Genomic DNA, 20581 nt, shown 5'->3' with positions numbered 1-20581 from the left:
ACCATATTAATGATATTTAATTAAAAACAATTATTAATTGAAAATGCAATTAATTAATGGTTATTGTTATTATTCATATAAATATTGGCACAATAAGCCGCTAAGAAGGTATCTTAGTATTCTCATACTACTCTCCTATTTAATAATTATTCAAAACTCTACTTACTATTGAATCTTTATTAATTCTCTTTTTAAAACTATTTATTACAAAACAAAAATGGGTGGACAACCCAAAGAAAATTTGAAAAAACCGACCGATTATCCACAAATCGATCGGGTGGAAGTTAACCGAAATCCTCCGGCTGCTAGAGCCGAGGCTGCTCGACAAGAGCCTGCACCGAGAATTCGAGTGCAAGAACAACAACAACAATATAATAACCAACGTAGACGAGTTGGTAATATGGGACGAATTAATGAATGAACAATGAAAGGAATCTTGAATGGTCCCAGAATTGTAGTATAACCGAATTGTTGGTAACAGCAGAAATCAATATTCTAAAATGATGTTTTTTGTATATATGTTTGAAAAAATATAAATAAAAAATCTTATTTTTTTTTAAAAAATTTTTATTCCTTATCCTGTCACAATTCTTTTTTTAGATGAATTCAATGCTCAAAATTTATTAATGTTTTTGTTTCAATTTCGATTTTGACATTTACCGAACAGGCAAAAATGAATAATGAATTGAAAATGAATTTATTTTTACCGTTTTTTAAATAAAAAAATTTATTTGAATTTGAAAAAAAATCATTGAAAATCTTTGAATCTGTTTTGACCCCTGATTCCATTTCAGGTGTTGCAAAAAGAACATGATCAATTGTAACAACATTTTTGAAAGGACACAACAACAGAAAAGGAGCATGTTAGAAAAAGCATGTTTAAGCATGCATTTTCATTATTCATTCGAATTTTGAATTGTGAACACACAACAAAAAGTATTAAATAAAAATATTAAAAAAATATTTAATTGTTTTGTTGCAAAATATTTTTGTGTATTGCAACACAGGTGCCGAAACGAAACGAAATTTGCAATTACATACTATCAAAACTTGTCGTTGCAATTCAATTATTCCCCTTGTAATCTTTACGAACGAATGATGTCTGCCTACCGGCAATTTAGTGCTATGCGAGGCGCATGAGGCATCCGATCCTCTGTTGACCTATTTCCGCCATCAGAGTTCCCGCAACCCACCCCCATCCAATATTATATATGGTTTGACTAATGTCGAACTATCGTTTGCTTATTTGTTGGGCTTCGAAGTCGATGATTTTGTTCGCCCGCCAAATACAACCATGTCCACGCCAACATTGACATCGTTGGCCAGATTCGTTGATCGGTATCCATCTGCCGACATCGAAATTGTTTTGGATTTGCTTTTGCGTCCAGCGGCTACGCCGTTCACATTGCGACTACAGTCGCTTTGTGCTGTTACTGGCTACAATATCAACAATATCGGCATCATCTTTATCTTTATCATCATCATTGGCTATGGAAGATCTCAATATTGATCTCCTCATTAAACGAGTCGAGAACTTGCAAATCGATGAAAACATTCAACAACAACGTACACCGCATTTAAATTAATGATACAATTCAAATTTAATAAATTTTAATTTTTCCTTTTTTATAATTGTCATTATTGATAATCTTTGAATCTGTTTTGACCCCTGATTCTATTTCAGGTGGTATGTTTAAATTGATTAATAATAATAAAAAATGTTAGTTTTCAATGTTTTTATCGAATTTTTTCTAAACTATTTTTTTATTCTCTGTAAATTCAGCATCAATTTGAATTCCATAAAAAATATAATTTCATATTTTAAAAAAAATAATTAGTCAAAAGTTGAATTCAATCAAATCAACAATGACCAATAATGTTTCAATTACATTTATTTGACTTTTAAACCATATTAATGATTTTTTCCGCTAATTAAAAAACAATTATTGATTGAAAATGCAATTAATTAATGGTTATTGTTATTATTCATATAAATATTGGCAAACTAAGCCACTAAAAAGGTGTCTTAAAACTCCAATATACTACTCTACTACTTAATAAATATTCAAAACTCTACTTATATTGAATCTTTATTAATTCTCTCTTCAAAACTACTTATTATTAAACAAAAATGGGTGGACAACCCAAAGAAAATTTAAAAAAACCTTCAAATGCTCACCCACAAATCGATAGGGTGCAAGTTAATCGAAACCCACAGGCTGCTCGAGTAGAAGCTGCTCGAAACGAGCCTGTAGCAAGAGGTTTCGTTCAACAACAACAACAACGAATAAATAATCAATATGCTCCGGCAAATTTTCGACCAATTCGTGAATGAACCATAAAATATTGATATTGAATCTTGAATGGTCAAAGAATTGTAGTCAAACCGAATTGTTGGTAACATCAGAAATCAATATTCTAGAATGATGTTTTTTGTATATATGTTTGAAAAAATATAAATAAAAAATCTTATTTTTTAAAAAAAATTTTATTCCTTATCTTGTCACAATTCTTTTTTTTTATTTCAATCAATAAGAAACAACAACAGTATTTAGATTTCGTATAGATTTAGGATAGAATAAGAAAACAAGGCGTCAACAATTGAACCAAAATCACCAACACCGATTCCATTCATTTATTTTAGTCTAGGCGCAGAATCAAATCCTTGTTCCAGAATGAAAGAATTTCTATAATGAAGAAATTCTATATATAGATCATTTATGTCAAGATGGTGATTGGCTATTCGATAATCGTATTGAATCAAGTATCGATTCAAAACATGAACATCCAATCAGGAAAACAATCCATTAGGTTGATTCAAAAGGTTGATACGGAATCATTTCAAAATGAATTTGAATTTGAAAAAAAAAAAGTAAAAAATCATCAAGGGAAATCATTCGATTTATTCAAACGCGTCATTTGAAGAAAACATCAATCAGGAAAAAAAAGTTTTAAAGTTTTTTTGAAAAAAAACAACAAAACTGAACAAAAAAAAGCTAATTTTTAAATCTACGAATGACAATGATTGTCCATCAAGGCGTGAATTGAATTTTGAATTCTGAAATTTGAAATTTTGAAATTTCAAAAAAGAAAAAGAAAAATCACTACAGTTAAATTCAATTATAATATGAATTTTACCGAAAAGTTTCAAAAAAAAACATCAAAAATCATCGAATCGAATGACAATTTTGAAAAAAAACCTGACAGATTTTCGAAAAGCAAGTTTGAATTACGCATGTTGTACATATATATGGAGAGAGAGAGAGAGAGAGAATATTCGTTTGCAGCACATATGGTAAATTCTAGATTCAATTTTCATCATCATCATCATCATCATCACATTACCAAATTCACAAATACGGTATTTAAATTTGTGATTGATCTTTTTTTCATTTTCATTTTCGTATTCGTATTAACGAAACAAGCAAATAGCAAATGTCGAAAAACATTTCCGCATTTTTTTCCATTTAAAATTTTATTTAAAAAAAAATTCGCAGTTACGCCATCTATTTTTCAAGAAAGTTGTCTTGGATTTCTTCTTTTGAAGAAAATTATCTTGTAACCATTGGTAACAAGTATTTTAAATGGAAAAAAGAAAAAAACACAGGTGAAAGTGAATAACGTAACCAGCCAAAACTAACTAGCCGGTAAAAAAACCTATAAAATTTAATCATCAGGTACCGTTATACAGACAGGAGAGACACACCAGGTGTACCTGTCAAAAATCACTGAAAAATTATCATAAATTTCTTTCGTTTGCGTGCACGTGTTCATTGTTTGTTTGTTTGTTTGTTTGTTTGTCTGGTTTAATTTAGTTTAGTTCAGGTTAATTTTCTTTTTACTGTTATCTAACTCGATTGAATGAATTTAACAACAAAATCGATCAAAAAATAAATAAAGGTAAATCGAGACACGAGACCAATTAGCAATTGATAATAATCATTGTGATGAACACGTGTTCATCATCATCAGCAGCAGAAAAATATGGAATAACCAACAACAGAATCTAAATTCATTTTCAATATGATACGCAACAATGATTTCATAGTGGTTGGTTATGGATCAATTCTTCTCTTGTTTTTAGCTGATCATTCATTCATTCATTCATCCATCTATTTAACCAAAAGAAAAGAAAGGTCAATAATAATCATTGTCAGAAAAAACCACTATGAAATAATGATGTTTTTCTTTTTTTTAGGTAAATCAATATTGGTCATTTTGAACATTAATGACCATCATTTGGTCGATTTTTTTGGCTTCAAATTTCAACCATCAACCAAATGTTCAAAAAATATTGAAAAAATGGACATTTCATTCGAAAAAAATTTGTGATTATGATTATTTTGCGTGACATTTTATTTTTGTTTCAACTTTCACTCTCTCTCTCCTTTGGTTTTTGTTGTAGCAAGATATTTTTCATTTTGATGATGAAAAAAAAGATTACAATTCTAAAGGTAACAATTCTTTATCAACAAAAACATCATTATTATTAACAAGATTAATAAATGATTCGTGTTTGAATTCATTCAAATTCATAATAATGATGATTATAATGATGACCACCACCACCATTATTATCATTGCTATTATTTGATGGCAGAAGCCAAAACCCAATCAACCAAAAGCTACTTGAATTAACAATCGATTTATTTATTTATTTGAAAAAAATAGTGAATCCTAACATAAAGTAACAAGTATCCATCCATTTATGATGACCTGATCTAATGTATTTTGTTTTTATCCCATATCAAAAATATTGCCAAAAAAAAACTTTTGGTCGATTAACTTGAACATTATCCTGGACACCAGAAAAAAAGTAACATTGTCATTTTTATTGGATATTTTATCAGTGTGATTTATAGACATGGGATATATCTAACAAACAAAATGATGATGTTAAATGGAAATAAAAATGTGATAATAATTAATGATGATGACTATGGGCTAATTTAATGGTTTGATTTTGATTTAGTTTTTTGTTAATGTTAACGGTGATAATGTTGTTTTTTTTTATCTTGCCTGCCCGTCATTTATTTCTCGTTTGTTGTTGTTTTTTAAATATATTCATTTTCACCAAGTTATGAACAAATTGACTTTTGTTCACTTGTGATTCCACTACGGGGTTATTTAATGTTGAACATGTTGGCAAAGATAGTGACAGGTGTGGATTGTTCTGTTTTGTTTTTTCGATTATCATTTTTTTTCATCAGTCATCATCATGGTTATAATCTGGTTTCGTTTTTTTATCTAAGAATTCAAATGAAATGAAAAGTTGTTTTGCATGATTGCATTTGTTACTATTCAAAAGCAATTATCACGTGTATCCAAAAACTGGAAATAAAAAAGGATCATTCAACAACCAAGAATATATTAATCATATGTCGAAAAAAAGAAAAGAATTCAAAGAATCGATTCTGAAAAATCGAAATCGAAAATGATAATTTTATACCTTTTTTTATTTGAATTCATAAATGTGACATTGGAAAGCCAAAAATAACCTCGAATAAATCGAATTGACAGAAAGAAAAAAGGAGAAACAAAAAGGCAAACCCCGTTCACCGAGATCGACCGATTTGAATGAAATGAAAAAAATGTTCAATCAATCGAAACCGAATTTGATAATGATAATGATGATGATGATGATCGGGGTGAATATTATATAATTGATCATTTTTAGAAAAACAGCAAAAAAACTGAACAAATGTTGTTTTTTTATCGTCGTAGAATAAATTTGATTTTTTTTTGTTGTTGTTTTCAAATTGTGTTGGCCATTTGTTGTTGTTGTTGTTCGATACGATATCCATTTTACCTTAGCAGTGGTGATAGTGATGGTGGCGGTGGTTGACTGGTTGGTTGGCAATTGTGCAATCAAACATCAAAAACTTTATACAATGACTACTGACTGACTGACTGACTGACTAACTACTCATCACGCCTGAATAAATTTGATTAATTTACATTTTTTTCATTCATTCATTTATTCATTGATTCAACCAATATTGGAACAAAAGGAAAGTTTTTTTTTGTTGTTGAAATGGTTATTTTATCGACGGTGACGATCATGATGATTATTAGGATGAAAAAAGGAAAAAAAGGTTCCAAAATCGATCCAAGACCAAAAAAAATGTGATTTGTGAACATGTGGATAATGTGTATACCACACACACACACACAATGGGGACAAAGTGATAATGATGACGACAAACCGAACGATGCGAAACAAATAAAAAGTTTTTTTAAAACCAGAAAAAAAATGATACATTCTGAACAAATTTGATGATAATGATAATCGATAACCTGCTACATACGTGGTGCACATCTGTGTGTGTGTGTGTGTGTTTGATACACTTTTGTTTTTAGTTGAATGGAAAAGAAAACGCCATATGAATAATATGAAAATGATATTTATATAATGATAATGATGATGATGCTAATAAACAATAATTATATGACTTTTCAATCAATCAATCAATCATTATTCAATTAGATTTAAAAAGCAAAAAAAAAAAAAAGAGAAAGGGAGAGCTTTTCATTTTTATTCAATGACATAAGTTAGGTCTTTTTCAATTGACGAAAAGCAAAATTCAACTAAGCTACACTTGTGGTTTTTAACCTGAATTCATTTGACAATATTTCCTAATCGCTTATTAAGGCAAAATGTATCTAGCCTGTTGCATTGATGTTGATTCAATTTACACTTGTCATCATCATCATCATAATCAACAACATCATTTTCAATTAATTTAGCAAAAGAAACAACAAAAAAAGAAAATTAATTGAAATTCCATCAAAATTCAATCAGAATAATCACCACAGAGACTATTGTCAGCAGGATATCTTTGTTTTTTTTTCTTACTAAAATTTCAACATTTCATCAAATGAAATGAAAATGAATGAAAAAGAAAATTAATCAAAATCAATTAGTAAATCACACACACACACACACACAAGCAATAATCGTTGAATTATAGTGAAAATTAATAACATTTATAATGAGAAAAGCAATAATTATTATTATCATCATCATCAGCAATCGGTTAATTACATATTCTAATCATGTGTTCAACAACAACAACAACAACAACCTAATATAACTGAACGAGATTTTTTTTTGACCCTTGTGTTATATAACAATGTATGTATGTATGTATGTGTGTTTGGCGTAATGATTACCATTCGCGTGCCACTATTATCACGTATTATCATTCACTGAATGAATGAAAGAGAGATTTTCTGACAAGTTTCAAGTGTTATCAACAACAACAACAAATAAAAAAATTGTAAATCATAATGAATGGGAATGGGAATGTGTGTGTGTGTGTGTGTGTTAAACAATGTGATAATCATTATTATATTCATTATTAACACGAATACATACACAAAAAATAAAACCAATTATATCAAATTCTCATCACTATGTAAAGAAATACTGTTACACATACAAATAACACATTCATTAATTTCGTAAAAATTTATTATATCTTTGTTTACTGGTACAAGAGTCCCAGGACTTCGTGCCATATTTATTTTCAATTAAATTACTAATTAAATTACTAAATAATCATTATTATCATCATTTGGATTTTTGAATATAATCAAGCCATGATTTTCTCTACATTTTAGTGTGTTTGTGTGTGTGTGTCGGTGACATTTGAAATAGAAATTAAATCAATTGAAAAAAAAACAATAATGACGATGACATTTACGAAAATAAAAACAAAAACTATTTTCTTCAATCATAGTTTTTTGAGGAAAAAAAAATAGAAAACTCTTTCGTTCTGGAACTTGATGAAATGTGTGTGACAACCTTGTTGTTTCGTTTTTTATTTAACCTAAGTTATATACACACACACAGCAACCATGCAGAAAATAAAGGTAAAATAATAATAATATTCAATGCCTAACAACATTGATCAGATAAGTCAGGTTGTCAAAATTGATGATCACCTTTCGTATCAATGAAAAACAGTGTTTATTTTTAGTTTTTTTTAATTTCATTTGTTTATTTGTACCTAAAAAACTTCAACGAAATACTTTTGTGGATCATTGATCTTGATGATGATGATTTACGGTAACGATCAACCGAACACAACGGCAAACAGACGGATCATTTTCGTTCATTAGAGAACGAAAAAATTTCTAGAACATCTAGATAAGATGGCCAATTTTGTTGATTATCGTTATCGTTATTATCGCAATTAATTAACATTTTTTTGTGTTTCATAATTATTTCCGGAACAATTTTGTTTTTTTTTCTCCATTGTTTTTCGCCATTTTCCATCGCAACATGAGAGAGAGAGAGAGAGAGAGGAAAAAAATGTCAACAAAAAAAAACTCTTGAAATAATGCCTGTTTGGAAGTAAACAAAAAATTCTAGATTTTTCCAGGATCTTAATGAACTTTTTTTTTCCTAACACCAAATACCATTGTGACCCAATAATCAAAAATGAAACAAAAAAATTGATTAATTCGAATTTGAAACTACCACAATATCAAAGATTAATTGAATCAATCAATCAATCAATCGAAAAAAAAGAAATTAAAATTTTCATTTTCATTTTCGACAAAAAAAAACAAAACAAAAAAATAATGCCGAAAGGTAAAAAAATCGATTGTATCGATTGTCATTCATCCAAACCAACCAACAAACAAAAAAGAAAATCTATTGTTATCGATATCTGAGCAAAAACAAAAACAAAACAAAAAAAATGAAAAGAGAAAGTATTTCGGCGATCATTTTCGATCATTTTTTTTCTGATCCAAATTTTCCAATTTTCAACCTGATTGATCCACTTAAATGTATTTCATAGAAGAAGAGGAAAAAAAAAGATATTTTCGGATCCTTCGATCTTCGTTTATTATTGTTGTTCACTAATTTGGTTTTTTCAACAACAACAACAACAACAAAAAAAATCACAGTGATGGTTTGGAATCACACCAGGTAAACCTGAAAGATGATGAATAATAATTGACAATCAACCAAACTAACCAACCAACCGATCGAAGACTATTCATAGACATTGTTTATGTGTATGTGTTCTATTGTTTATTATGAAATAAATCCTTTTCTTTGATGATAATTTTACCATTCAATCAAAAAAGAAATCTAAATACAAAATGTGAATCAATCATTGATTACGACAATGGACAAAAAAGATTCGTCGTTCACATTTTACATATAGAAAGTTCAATCACACACATTGGTCATCCGTTTGTTGTTTGTTGTTTTACCTTTTTCTATTAAATTTTCTATTGACAATCAATTTTTCAATTCATTTCAGTTATTATTCGGTAAATAGAAATTTAATTTTTTTTCTTTTTGTTTTCTTTTCAGTTGACGAAAACTGGTTTCAAATAAAGCAAATGTTGTTTGCCTTTTTTCGCTTCTCTTCGACAAGGTGATGATGACGATGACATTCCCGTTCATGTTCCACAGGTGCCCGGGCAATGTTCTTCTTTGTTACAACAACGAAAAAAAACGGGAATAATATTTTTGTGTGAGAAAAGCAATATGAAGAGAAATTAATGATTGAAATCGAACAAATGATAATTTAGATCTAGAACGAATGAGAGAAACGAAGAAAAAAATTGATCTCTCTCGGTTGTTTCGTTATTGTTTTTTTTTGTTTTCTGGGTGAAAAGAGTTCATCAAGTGTTATTGTCATCGATGATGATTGTTTCTTTTCGGCTTGGCTTTATTCATTTCTTCGTCGTTGTCGTCGTAGTCGTTACTGCTTTCATTCAAAATAAGATCTACATTTTTGAATCTTCTTGGGTGAAAGAAAAAAACAAAGTGATTTTTGTTTCCAATTTTGATTTCATTTGCAAACATCCGAATCGCCGTTTACAATTTCGAATTGTTTTTTTTGTTTTGTTTTTCGTTTTTCACTATAATTTTTCTCTAATCAAATCAGTGAATTTCCTTTTTTTTTTTTGCAATTGATCAATCAATCAATCAATCAATCAATCATGTATATTATTAACGAAAGCCAAAATTTTTTCAAAATTTTTTTACTGGCCACCATAATAATCATTTTTAATAATATTTTCTTGATTCAATCATTATCAACATCATCATCATCAACAACAACAAGACGAATTCCAAAAATTTATAATCGTAGTCCATATCGACGTAATTTTCAATTGGATAAATTTCAAATTGATCCAAATTATTCATTAACATCACCTGGTTATGAATTACCACAATCATCATCATCATCACCATTTTCAAATAGTCAATTTTATTCAGAATTTATACCGGATAATCGTATGATAACAATGTTATCAAATCCATTAACATCATCATTAATAAGTCAAAATCATCGTTATATGACTAAAACACCTGAAAGAGATTTACATTATCAAACAATACTGAAACAACAAGAACAAGCAACAATTAGACATCCATTTCAAGCATTTCAATTAGCAAAAGATCAAGCTAATATGCGTGGTCATATGTTACGTAGTAGTTTACAAACATCGGATGATGATGTTTATGAAGTTGAATCGGCACCAGTTATGAAAACAACATCACCATATCAATATCATTCATTATATTCACAATTTAATAATAATAATAATAATAATAATGTTTATCGTTCATCATCATCATTATCAAATCGTTATCGTTTACCACCATTATATAGTTATCCATTAAATCAACAATTACAACAACAACAACATTATTATCAACAAGAATCTGCACAACCACCAATTGAATTACCATCAATTTCAATGAGTTTTGATCCAAATCCATATCCACAACAACAACAACAACAATCAACAATCAATGAATCACCATTACCATCATATCAAATGTATAATTCACCATTATCATATAATCAATTACAACGAAAATGGCCACAAAAACGTTTTTCAAATTGGGTTGATTTTGGTCGAGAAAATGGTCGAGAATCACGTACAAAAGAATTAACAACATCTATTCGTGTTGCACCTTTCACTTCGTTTCAACCTGATCATTATAATCATAATCATAATCATAATAATCAACATTCATATCATTATCGTCAACAACAACAACAACAACAACCAAATCAACATCAATATGAAATGGAACCAGAAACAAAAAATCTTTTCATGACAATCGGTTTTGATCAAACATCATCAGCATCCAATAATAATGATAATTCAAATGATTATCCTGATACATATGAAACAAGTGCAAGTCAACAACAGCAAAAAATTTTCAATACACAATTATCAAATAATAATCATTCGGAATCAATTTTATCATCTGCAACAACAACAACAACTAATCAGCAAGAAAAATTTAAAAAAAATCAACAACAACAAGATGATCCAACATCATCATGGTTAGATATGGGTGCATATTCAGCAAATAAAGGTGAATTTGGTTGGTTTACCGATACGCCGGTTATTGTTGGTCATAAATATCAACATCAACAGCAGCAACAACAACCATCATCATCGTTTCGAGATGGAAAATTTTCAAATGAAAGAAATGAATGAAAAAACAAAAAAATCAATGATAAAATGATAAAATCCTGATCAATAATAATAATAATAAAACTTTTCAATATTCATAAATTCTGTATCATATTTCTTTACTATTTAAACATCAGTTGACAATGATGACAATGACTAAATAGGGAGATAATTTATTCCGTTTTTTTTTGTTTGTTGATCGCGGACATCCACGACTAATATCAACAATCGGATTTTATCTGAATACAATATGAATTGAATTATAATGATTCCGTTGTTGTTGTTGTTGGAAAATAAAATTGTGAAAAATTTAAAAGTCAAATTTGGTCAGATTCATTGGTGGGATGGACAACCATCAATATTTATCACCAAAATACGCATTAATACACACACACAAACAAACAAACACATTCACCCAAATCTCTCGAGTAAATGCCCATTTTATTTTACAAATAAAATAACAAAAAAAAAGGCCATCCGGAATCGATTTCAAAGATAAATAAATAAAATGATCAAAGAAAGAAAGAAAAAAAAATAGATCAATTTTGTCTATATTTTGTCTATTTTGGATTTGAAATTTGTTTGTAGAAGTTGTTGACACTTTTATTTTTTCACAAGTAAATTTTATGAATCGTTTAACTGGATTAAATATAAATCAGGATAGACCAAGTGATTTAATGAATCTGGACAATGGAGGGACTTTTATGCTTTTCCAAAAAAAATAAAAAAAAACATTATTTTGTTTAAATAAAAATTTTCAAACTTGTTTCAAAACACCAACTAGCTAGTTGTGAACGCAGGTGGATCCAATTCCATACAGTGTATTTTTACACATGTTTCATTACCAAAAAACGCATCAACCAACAAATATTATTGTCTATTCTGTCTCGGTGTGTGTATATCGAATGATTGAGTGTCATCGTTGTTGTTTTTAAAAATTTTTCCCTGGATAGAATTTCAAATACACACACACACACACACACACACACACAGGGAAACAAAGTGATGAAATCGATTGGTGGGTAAGCAAAATTTATTGTCCATTCGGTGATGACATTGTAATGAAAAAATATTTGAATAGAAACTGATTCTACCATCACCAAAGTGATCCTAAAGCCTTTAGGGTTTGTTGTTGTTGTTGTTGTTGTTTTGCTATTGGAAAAAAAAACATATTATCCGACCAGAATGACACGAAAAAAAGGATTCTAAATTTACATTTCATATATGACAAATATCATATTTTAATCAAAATCGAAAATGGATGGATTTTTTCTAGGATAGGATACCCTTTTTTTCATTCATTCATTCAATCAAACAAACAAATTATCTGATTAAATTATCATTATAACCGAAATTACTAATGGATTTTATTAAAATAAATAAATAAAAAACATACAACACACACACACAGAGAGAGTGTAACAATAATTGGTTGTCACACAAGAATCCTACCCTACCCGCACCGGTTATCATTATCAATTTTTTGTTTTGTTTTTTTTTGTTTCGCTGACTGACATGTGTAATACTTTTTTTTTTAGTTTCTGGTTTTGTTTTTTTTCAACTAATATCTGTTGTTTATATAAACCACACAGTAACGGGGTAATTTTGGATTGAAATGAAAACCAAAAGAAAAAAAAGCTGCTTCAGGGTTTGTTTTTTTGTTTTGTTCTTGGTTGAATATTGATCATTTTCACTATGGAGAACTGGATATGATGATGATTATGATTGACAGTCTCTGTGTATGTCGTGTATATGTCGTGGGTAAGTTACATTATTATTTTTTACGGGAATAAAGTTTTTCAATCTAAATGATAATGAACATATTCGGTTTTTTTAATCGAAATGTTTCTCACTGTGTGTGTGTCTTTTTTTTCATATTTTTGGATCTCAAAACCAAAAACAAAAACCCAAACAAAACAAAACAAGGGTTAAACAAGGCAGGTGGATAACGAAAAAAAAATTTCGATAAAATTCTAAAATTCTAATTAGGAATTTTACAAAACAAAATTCAAATTCAATTAATCAATAATAATCGATCAATTTTATTTTTCAATTTTTTTTTCGATATTTAAATTCGTTACCAATATTCAATCAGAAATCATTACTGTAATTTTTTTTTGTTTTTTTTGAGTTTGATTTTTGTTTACCTTCGTTGAATTTCTTTTGTCAGCTACTTTCTCAGCCAAACAAATATCTATTGTAAAGTTTTAAATTGTTTTTTTTATTGTTGTGCACAAAAATATTAAACGTCATTTAATTGATTGATAATTTAAAAAACAAAAATGTCGGAAAAAAGTATTTCAAATAAACCGGATGATGAAAATGATCCATCATCAACACAAGTATCACCACAATCAGAAATGGGTGAAAAATCATTAGCACAAAAATCGGAAAAATCATCAACCGATCAGAAAAAAGATGATGAAGAAGGTGGTGGCGGTGGTGGTGGTGGTGGTGGCAATGCTAGTCCTTCATTGGAACAACAACAACCTCCAGAAAATAATGAACAATCAACAACAGCAACTAATGATGATAAACATCAAGCATCAACATTAGAAAGTGAAAGTCAAAAAGATATAAATGATGATATTGGTGCGGATGAAAAATCTGATGCAGAAGAAAAAGAAACAGTACCACAAAAGAAAGATGAAAAACAAAAATCTTCAAAAAAATCGGCAAAATCTTCAGTCAAAGAATCATCAGGAAAAGGAATGACAAAACGTCGTAAAGGTGAAAAACTTACTAAACAAAATTGTCGAATTGGTTTTGTTGGTGCCGGTAAAATGACCGAAATGATTATAAAAGGTTTATTAGAATATGGTAAATAAAATTTTTAATTTATAAATTGAATTCCAAAAAATTTAATCAAAATTAAATTATTTAATTTTGTTTTTAAATTTTTTCAGCCGGTATTACAGCTAAACAAATTTTTGTTGCATCAAAAAGTGGTAAAAATCATGATCATTATAAACAACTTGGTTGTTCTGTAACCAAAAGAAGTTATGATATATTTGGTAAAATGGATTGTGATGTTGTATTTCTTGCTATTCATGGTTATGTTATTCGACAATGTTATCAACATGGTGGTATAAGACCATTAGCATTGACAACGAATTTCATACCAAATCAACGTCATCCAATTTATATATTATCATTAGTTGGTGGTATACCAATTAATGATATTAAAAAAACATTATTGAATCCAGATCATCCGGATAAATATCAGATAGAAATGCATCGTATTATATTGAATCATTCGGTTGGTTATGGCCAAGGCATTGGTTCATTGGATGTTGATTTAGATTCAAAAAATTGTGCACAAATTATACGTGAATTATTAACACCATTAGCACGATTTGAACATACACCTGAAAATCAAATGGATATTGCTTGTGCATTGGTTGGTTGTGGTTCAGCATTCTGTTATTATTTTCTTTCAGCAATATCGGATGGTGCATTCAAAAAAGGATTAAACAAAGCAAAAGCAATAAAAATAGCTGCCGATGCATTACGATCAGCATCCGTATCATTATTAGTATCGGGTAAAAATCCAAGCGATTTACGTGATACATATGCATCACCAAGTGGACCAGCTATATATGGGATATATGTTTTGGATAAAGATGATTTTCCATCCGGTATTTCATCGGCTGTTGATTCTGCATATAAACGTATTAAAGAATTGGCTGATAAACCAGTAACATCATAAATCCCCGAAATGAAGAGAAAGAAATGAAAGAGAGATGGATGAATGGATGGATGGGAGTGAGCATATTTGAAAAAATTTTTGACTGAATTTTGCAGAAAAAAAATTCATAATTAAATCCAATGAATTTTTATTATTTTTTTTGAAAATTTTTCACTTTTTTCCAAATTCATTGTTTGCCTAAATAAAACAAATTGCTTGCTGATTTTTTCATTTGTTAGCTTTTCATTTTTGTTCAACATGAAAAATGGAAAAAAAAATTAAATTAAATTAAATTTTTGTTTTTTTTTCAATATATTTTATAAAGGTTTTTCTTTCCTCTTCTTTGGTGTAAAACGTAGAAATAAATATGGATCAAAAAATGGATCAAAATAAAAAAATAGCTTGCCATTGTGTTTGCCCAGAAAAAAAAATTGAAAGCTAATGGAACAACAAAACAACAACAACAAAAAACTAGGATTTGGAACACGAGTTTTTTTTTCCGTATAGATTTTAGGTAAATCAATTGAAATTGAAAAAAATTTATTGAACTTTTTTTTTTATTTTAAAAAAAATCAGTACCAGTCATTTGATAGGTTTCTATTCACACACACACACAAACAATACACATTTACATGGATGATTCATATTTGAATCCAGAATCGAAAAAAAAAATGCTCCAAAACAAAACAAAAACACTTGGAATTCTAATGCAATCAACAACAACAAAAGTAGAAGAAAAAACATGTTTTTTTGCTATTGTTGTTGAATTCATCCAATGTCACAAATATTGATAACCCTATTTTTTGTTTTCAGTGAAAAAAAAACAAACAAACAAATTCAATTGTAAAATATGCATCATTCAAGGATGCAACTAATACAAATCAGTTGATAGAAAGAGTGAAAAGACAGATGGATTTTTGTGGATGATTCCAATGACAAAGACAAAACAAAAAACCAAATGGATCGTCCTCATCAACGAAACAAAACAAAACTAGACAAAAAAACATTGAAAAAAAAGAAGAAAGAAAAAATTAGATGCTAATTTGCATATAAAAACAATTAATAATAATGTTTTTTGTTTCGGAAAAAGAAAGAAAAAGAAAAGAAATATGAATCGAATCGAATTGTGAATATTTGAATAATTTTTTCCTTTTTTAATATTTCAATCCTTTTTTTCTGTCGATTTCGAATCATTTGTGACATCTTCATGTTCATAGAATTAGTATTAGTATTCAGTTTTTTTTTTGTGTTTTGAATTTATTTTTATTTGGTAATGATCATTATCATTATTTGTTCTCTCTCTCTCTCTCTCTCTCTCTCTCTTTGTATATTTATAAATTCAGGATTCATCATCATCGAAATCGACATTCATATTTGGCCCACATGTTCCAAATAATAATAATAATTATTCTTTTTTTTTAGTTTCAAAAAAGAGCCCCATCATTGATTACAATGATGATTAATGATGATAACGACGATTCTTTTCATTTCATTTCGGCGTTTTTTTCCATCATCATTGTTTACCATCAATGTAATTTGCTGTAGCATTTTGTTCACTATACACTATCATGCTTCATGTTCTTGCGGTGGTGATGATGATGATGGAAAAACGAAAGGATTTTCTCTACTCAAATGTTGTTGGTGGTTTCGAAACTCATCGATCGATACAATAATATTCAGAAGGGGAAGAGAGAGAGAAAGGTTATCATCATATTCATTTAGAATGATGATGATGATGATAAATATCAACCACCTGGACCAGAAAAAAAATTTCGTTTTTTTTTTCAAAAAAAAACCATAATCTCCATCAAGAAAACAACAACAACAAATCGATTAATCGATCGATACTTGAAACAAATATCCTTTTCTTTTCACTCATAAATTCATCATCAACAGCCGAAAAACTCTTGTCCACTTTCATCGAATGATTATTTTTTTTCTGAAAAATTTTTAACAAAATTGAAAATTCGATACAGATGATTCTTCCTTTCACTCTTTTCCATTATTCAGTTATTTTCAACATACAGAAGCAATAGAAATTGACAACAACAACAAAACAAAAAAAAAACTAAAGTGGCCAATTCTAATTCTATGAGAATGGATTCAAATGTTTGAAAAATTTTCAAACATTTGCGTGTCCAATTTTTCCTTTTTTTTGAAATTTCCAAGTGAAACACTACAATCATCATCATCATACTTGATCAGCTAACAAGATCAAAAAGAGAGATAAACAGATTGATATGACAGGCTTGAAAATGATATGTTGAAGAATAAAACCAAAGTCAAATGAACAATAAAAATACATAGAGGGGTTCACAAAAAATCCATTTCAATAGCCAGACGCGGAAAAATGGCCATCGGTCGCATCTTTTTTAAAAAGTTTTTTAGAAAATTTTTCATTTACAACTCAAACAGCAACATAAAATCCATCGATCCATACACTCATCATGTATAAATAGATAATTTTTTTCACTACTAAAAACTAAATAATAATGATGATGAACAATCGACTGAAATAGACTACAAAATACTGGAATACATTATATGTATATTTACATTTAATATAAACAAAAAACAGAGAAAAATGGACATAAGCTTTATGATACGATATATATATAAATATCCGGATAATGTAAATGATACTAATAAGGGTAATAGGGAGAGAGAGGCCAATATTGTTTCCAAATGAATGAATGAATGAGGCTTAAATCAACAGAGAAAAAAAAAGACACACATAAAGGCCCAAAAAACACTGGAAACACGGGTACTGAATTGTGTTTTGTTTCACTAAATCACAATGTCCAAACACAAGTCTTTGATTGTGTTTGTGTGTGTGTTTGAATCATTGTTGGTCAAACAAAATATCCACACAAAAAGCCTGATCATATCATAGTTGGTTGTTTGTTTGTCTGATGGGTGAAAATCCGATTCCGAAAAAAAAAAAAATTTTGAAAAAAAATGGTCAGAAACAAAAAAAAAAGCTTATTAAATGGAACAAATGAAACATTAGTAGCTAAGGCGATTGATGATGAAAAGTGAATAATAATTTTTGTTTGTTTGCCTGCAATCATTATCATTTGTCATTTTGCTCGAAAGAATAAGAAAAATGAAAGCGGATGATTAAAAATTGTTTTTTGAAATTTTTGAAAATTGAAAAATTTCAAACGAAAGTGTGCAAATGTCATCATCATCATTTCCAAATGTCAACCATGAAATGAATGAAATGATGATTTTTCTACAATAAATTGGCAATTAGCAAAGGACAAAATGAAAAAAAAACAACAAAGTAAAGATTTAACGGATCCAAAAGTTCAAAAAAAACAAACGGAAAAAACGGAAAAAAACTTCCAATTAATGGCCAATAAAGCTTCATTTTTTCTGATATTCTCTCTTTTTCGTTCCAATCAATCAATCGATGAATCGAATCATTAGATTCAAAGATTATCAAACAAAAAAAATGAACATTTTCTTGACTGTTCATGACATATGATATGTCAGTTTTTTTTTTTTTTGGTTCAAAATTGAAAATTTTCAAAACTTAATTCTATTTTCAACGACAAAAGTTAGTTTGATGATGAGTTTGTTTTTCGTTTGTTTTTCGCTTGTTCAATCAATAAAGAAACAAACAAAAAAAATCGATCAAATCATCATCATCATTATTTGATTATGAATTCCTTGAAGGACATTTTAAAAAATGATGATGATGGCGATGATCCGGAAATAATGAAAGATGATATTTTTAGAAAAAAAAAACAAAACAAAACGGGAGCCATTAGCATCATCAATTTTTTTTTCGTTGAAAACGATTCTCATGTGATTAGTGTGTGTGTGTGTGTGTGATCAGCAAATTATGTCACACAAAAAAAAACAAAATTCAATATTAATTTTCTGATTGAAATGATTGATTTTTTTTTTTGCATTGCAAAAATAGAAATCCATTGAAATTCTTAATGTTTGAATGGTTTGAATGTTTATGATGATAATGCATGCATCATCATCATTATTACTTCCGTATTTGGATTGAAAAATTTGTTTGTTTATTTTATTTCTGAAGATGTTTTTTTGTTTGACAAAATCTAAATACATCTGCAAAATTGTCATGGCTATTTTGTTTGGAAAACTTTCATTTTTTTGGTTGTCAAATGGATAAATTACGTAAAATGATAATGGACACAAAATGTCAAAATTGTTGTTGTTGTTGTTGTTGTTATTTGTTGATCAATTAGGAAGTAACTTGTTGTTGTTAAAATTTTTTTAAAATAAATTTTCAACAACAACAACAAAAATGTCATTGAATATTTTTTCCATTTGTCCATCATTTTCTTTCAATCATGCTTATTTGGTCAATTTAAATATTGTTGTTTAATCAATGGAAAATATGAATTTTTGTTTTCGTTTTGTTCCAATCCTATCAATGATGAGAGAAATGATGTCAAAATGGAAAACAAAAATGAAAAAGAGAAAGAGAAAGACTTATGAAAATGTTTTTTCGGTTTGGATTTTCCAAAATTTTTCATTTTTCAAGGAAAATTGTTTAAAATCCTGTTGTGTGTGTTCAATCAAATGAAATTCATTTCAAAACAAAAAAAATCTCTTTTCTCAAAAATTCTTTAATCATGTTTATTTGTTGATTTAAAATACTTTTGATTGAATTCCATTGCATTTAAATCAATCCGGTAACGATTTCAATTACTTTTTTTCATTATCACTTTCAACAAAACCAAAAATCTACAAAAAACAGCACGAACGAATCCGAAATTCAAATCAAGTAAGATTCTTTTATATTTTACACAAACACAACTTAACAAGTTTTTTTTAATAGACAAATTTGTTTGTCTGTTATTGTCAAAAAAGAAAAAACTGAATGTTATTTAAATCTTTAAATGTTTATGTTTGGATATTTTTTCTTTAATTCATTTCAGAATTCAAAAATAAGAAAGATGTTTTTCAACAAAAAAAAGATGTTTTTATTAGTTCGTTTTTTCATTCAAATATAAACACACAGAATAGAAATGTTATTCTTTCTCGCTCGCTATATCCATTCAAAAATGAATTATTTTTTCTTTAAAATTCAATCCAAAAGACATGGCAACGTTGTAGTAACGGCAATGAATAATAATCTTTGAAAATCTTTGTGAAAATGAAAAATGTTATATGAATATGTATATACATCATTGCCAAGCTTTACACACCCAAACTTCATATAGAAACTTCTAGGTTTATTTAAGAACAAACAAAAAAAAACTGAAACGAAACCGAAAACATCCATCCATATGGATGATCTGGATTATTTGGTAAGAAAAAGAAGTGGTAAACAACAACAACACAAGTTGTTGTTGGTTAATATTTGTTCTTCGTGTTGTTGTTGTTGTTTTGATGATATGGATGCTACCATTATCATCAACATCGAATGAATGAAATGAATTT

The 20581-nt window shown here is 28.4% G+C and overlaps 2 protein-coding genes across 4 annotated transcripts; both read left to right on the top strand.

The window, feature by feature from the left end:
* Positions 1-8571: 8571 nt before the first annotated feature.
* On the top strand, positions 8572-11585 carry LOC113799240 (uncharacterized). 3 transcript variants are annotated; one of them, XR_012846230.1, is made up of 2 exons: positions 8572-9030; positions 10095-10149. XR_012846230.1 is itself a non-coding variant. In XM_075820235.1 (2 exons), exons 1-2 carry the CDS (start codon positions 8922-8924, stop codon positions 11488-11490), a joined length of 1416 nt encoding a protein of 471 aa, XP_075676350.1. In that variant the 5' UTR covers positions 8603-8921; the 3' UTR covers positions 11491-11585. The 3 variants fall into 3 exon arrangements, 2 of the variants coding, with proteins under 2 accessions (XP_075676350.1, XP_075676351.1); XM_075820235.1 differs by having other exon boundaries at positions 8603-8941; positions 10095-11585; XM_075820236.1 differs by lacking the exon at positions 8572-9030 and adding an exon at positions 9073-9291 and having other exon boundaries at positions 10095-11585.
* A 1999-nt stretch (positions 11586-13584) lies between these two features.
* LOC113799256 (pyrroline-5-carboxylate reductase 3-like) lies at positions 13585-15308 on the top strand. The gene is made up of 2 exons (XM_027349861.2): positions 13585-14286; positions 14373-15308. Exons 1-2 carry the CDS (start codon positions 13749-13751, stop codon positions 15173-15175), a joined length of 1341 nt encoding a protein of 446 aa, XP_027205662.2. The 5' UTR covers positions 13585-13748; the 3' UTR covers positions 15176-15308.
* The last annotated feature ends 5273 nt before the right edge of the window (positions 15309-20581 follow it).

This window comes from Dermatophagoides pteronyssinus, unplaced genomic scaffold (genome assembly GCF_027571235.1).
Source record: "Dermatophagoides pteronyssinus isolate colony J.1.1.1.1 unplaced genomic scaffold, Derpt_VIB-CSIC_2022.12 sq0006, whole genome shotgun sequence".
In the NCBI taxonomy this organism is placed as follows: domain Eukaryota; kingdom Metazoa; phylum Arthropoda; class Arachnida; order Sarcoptiformes; family Pyroglyphidae; genus Dermatophagoides; species Dermatophagoides pteronyssinus.
This window is presented reverse-complemented; position numbering and strand designations above follow the sequence as displayed.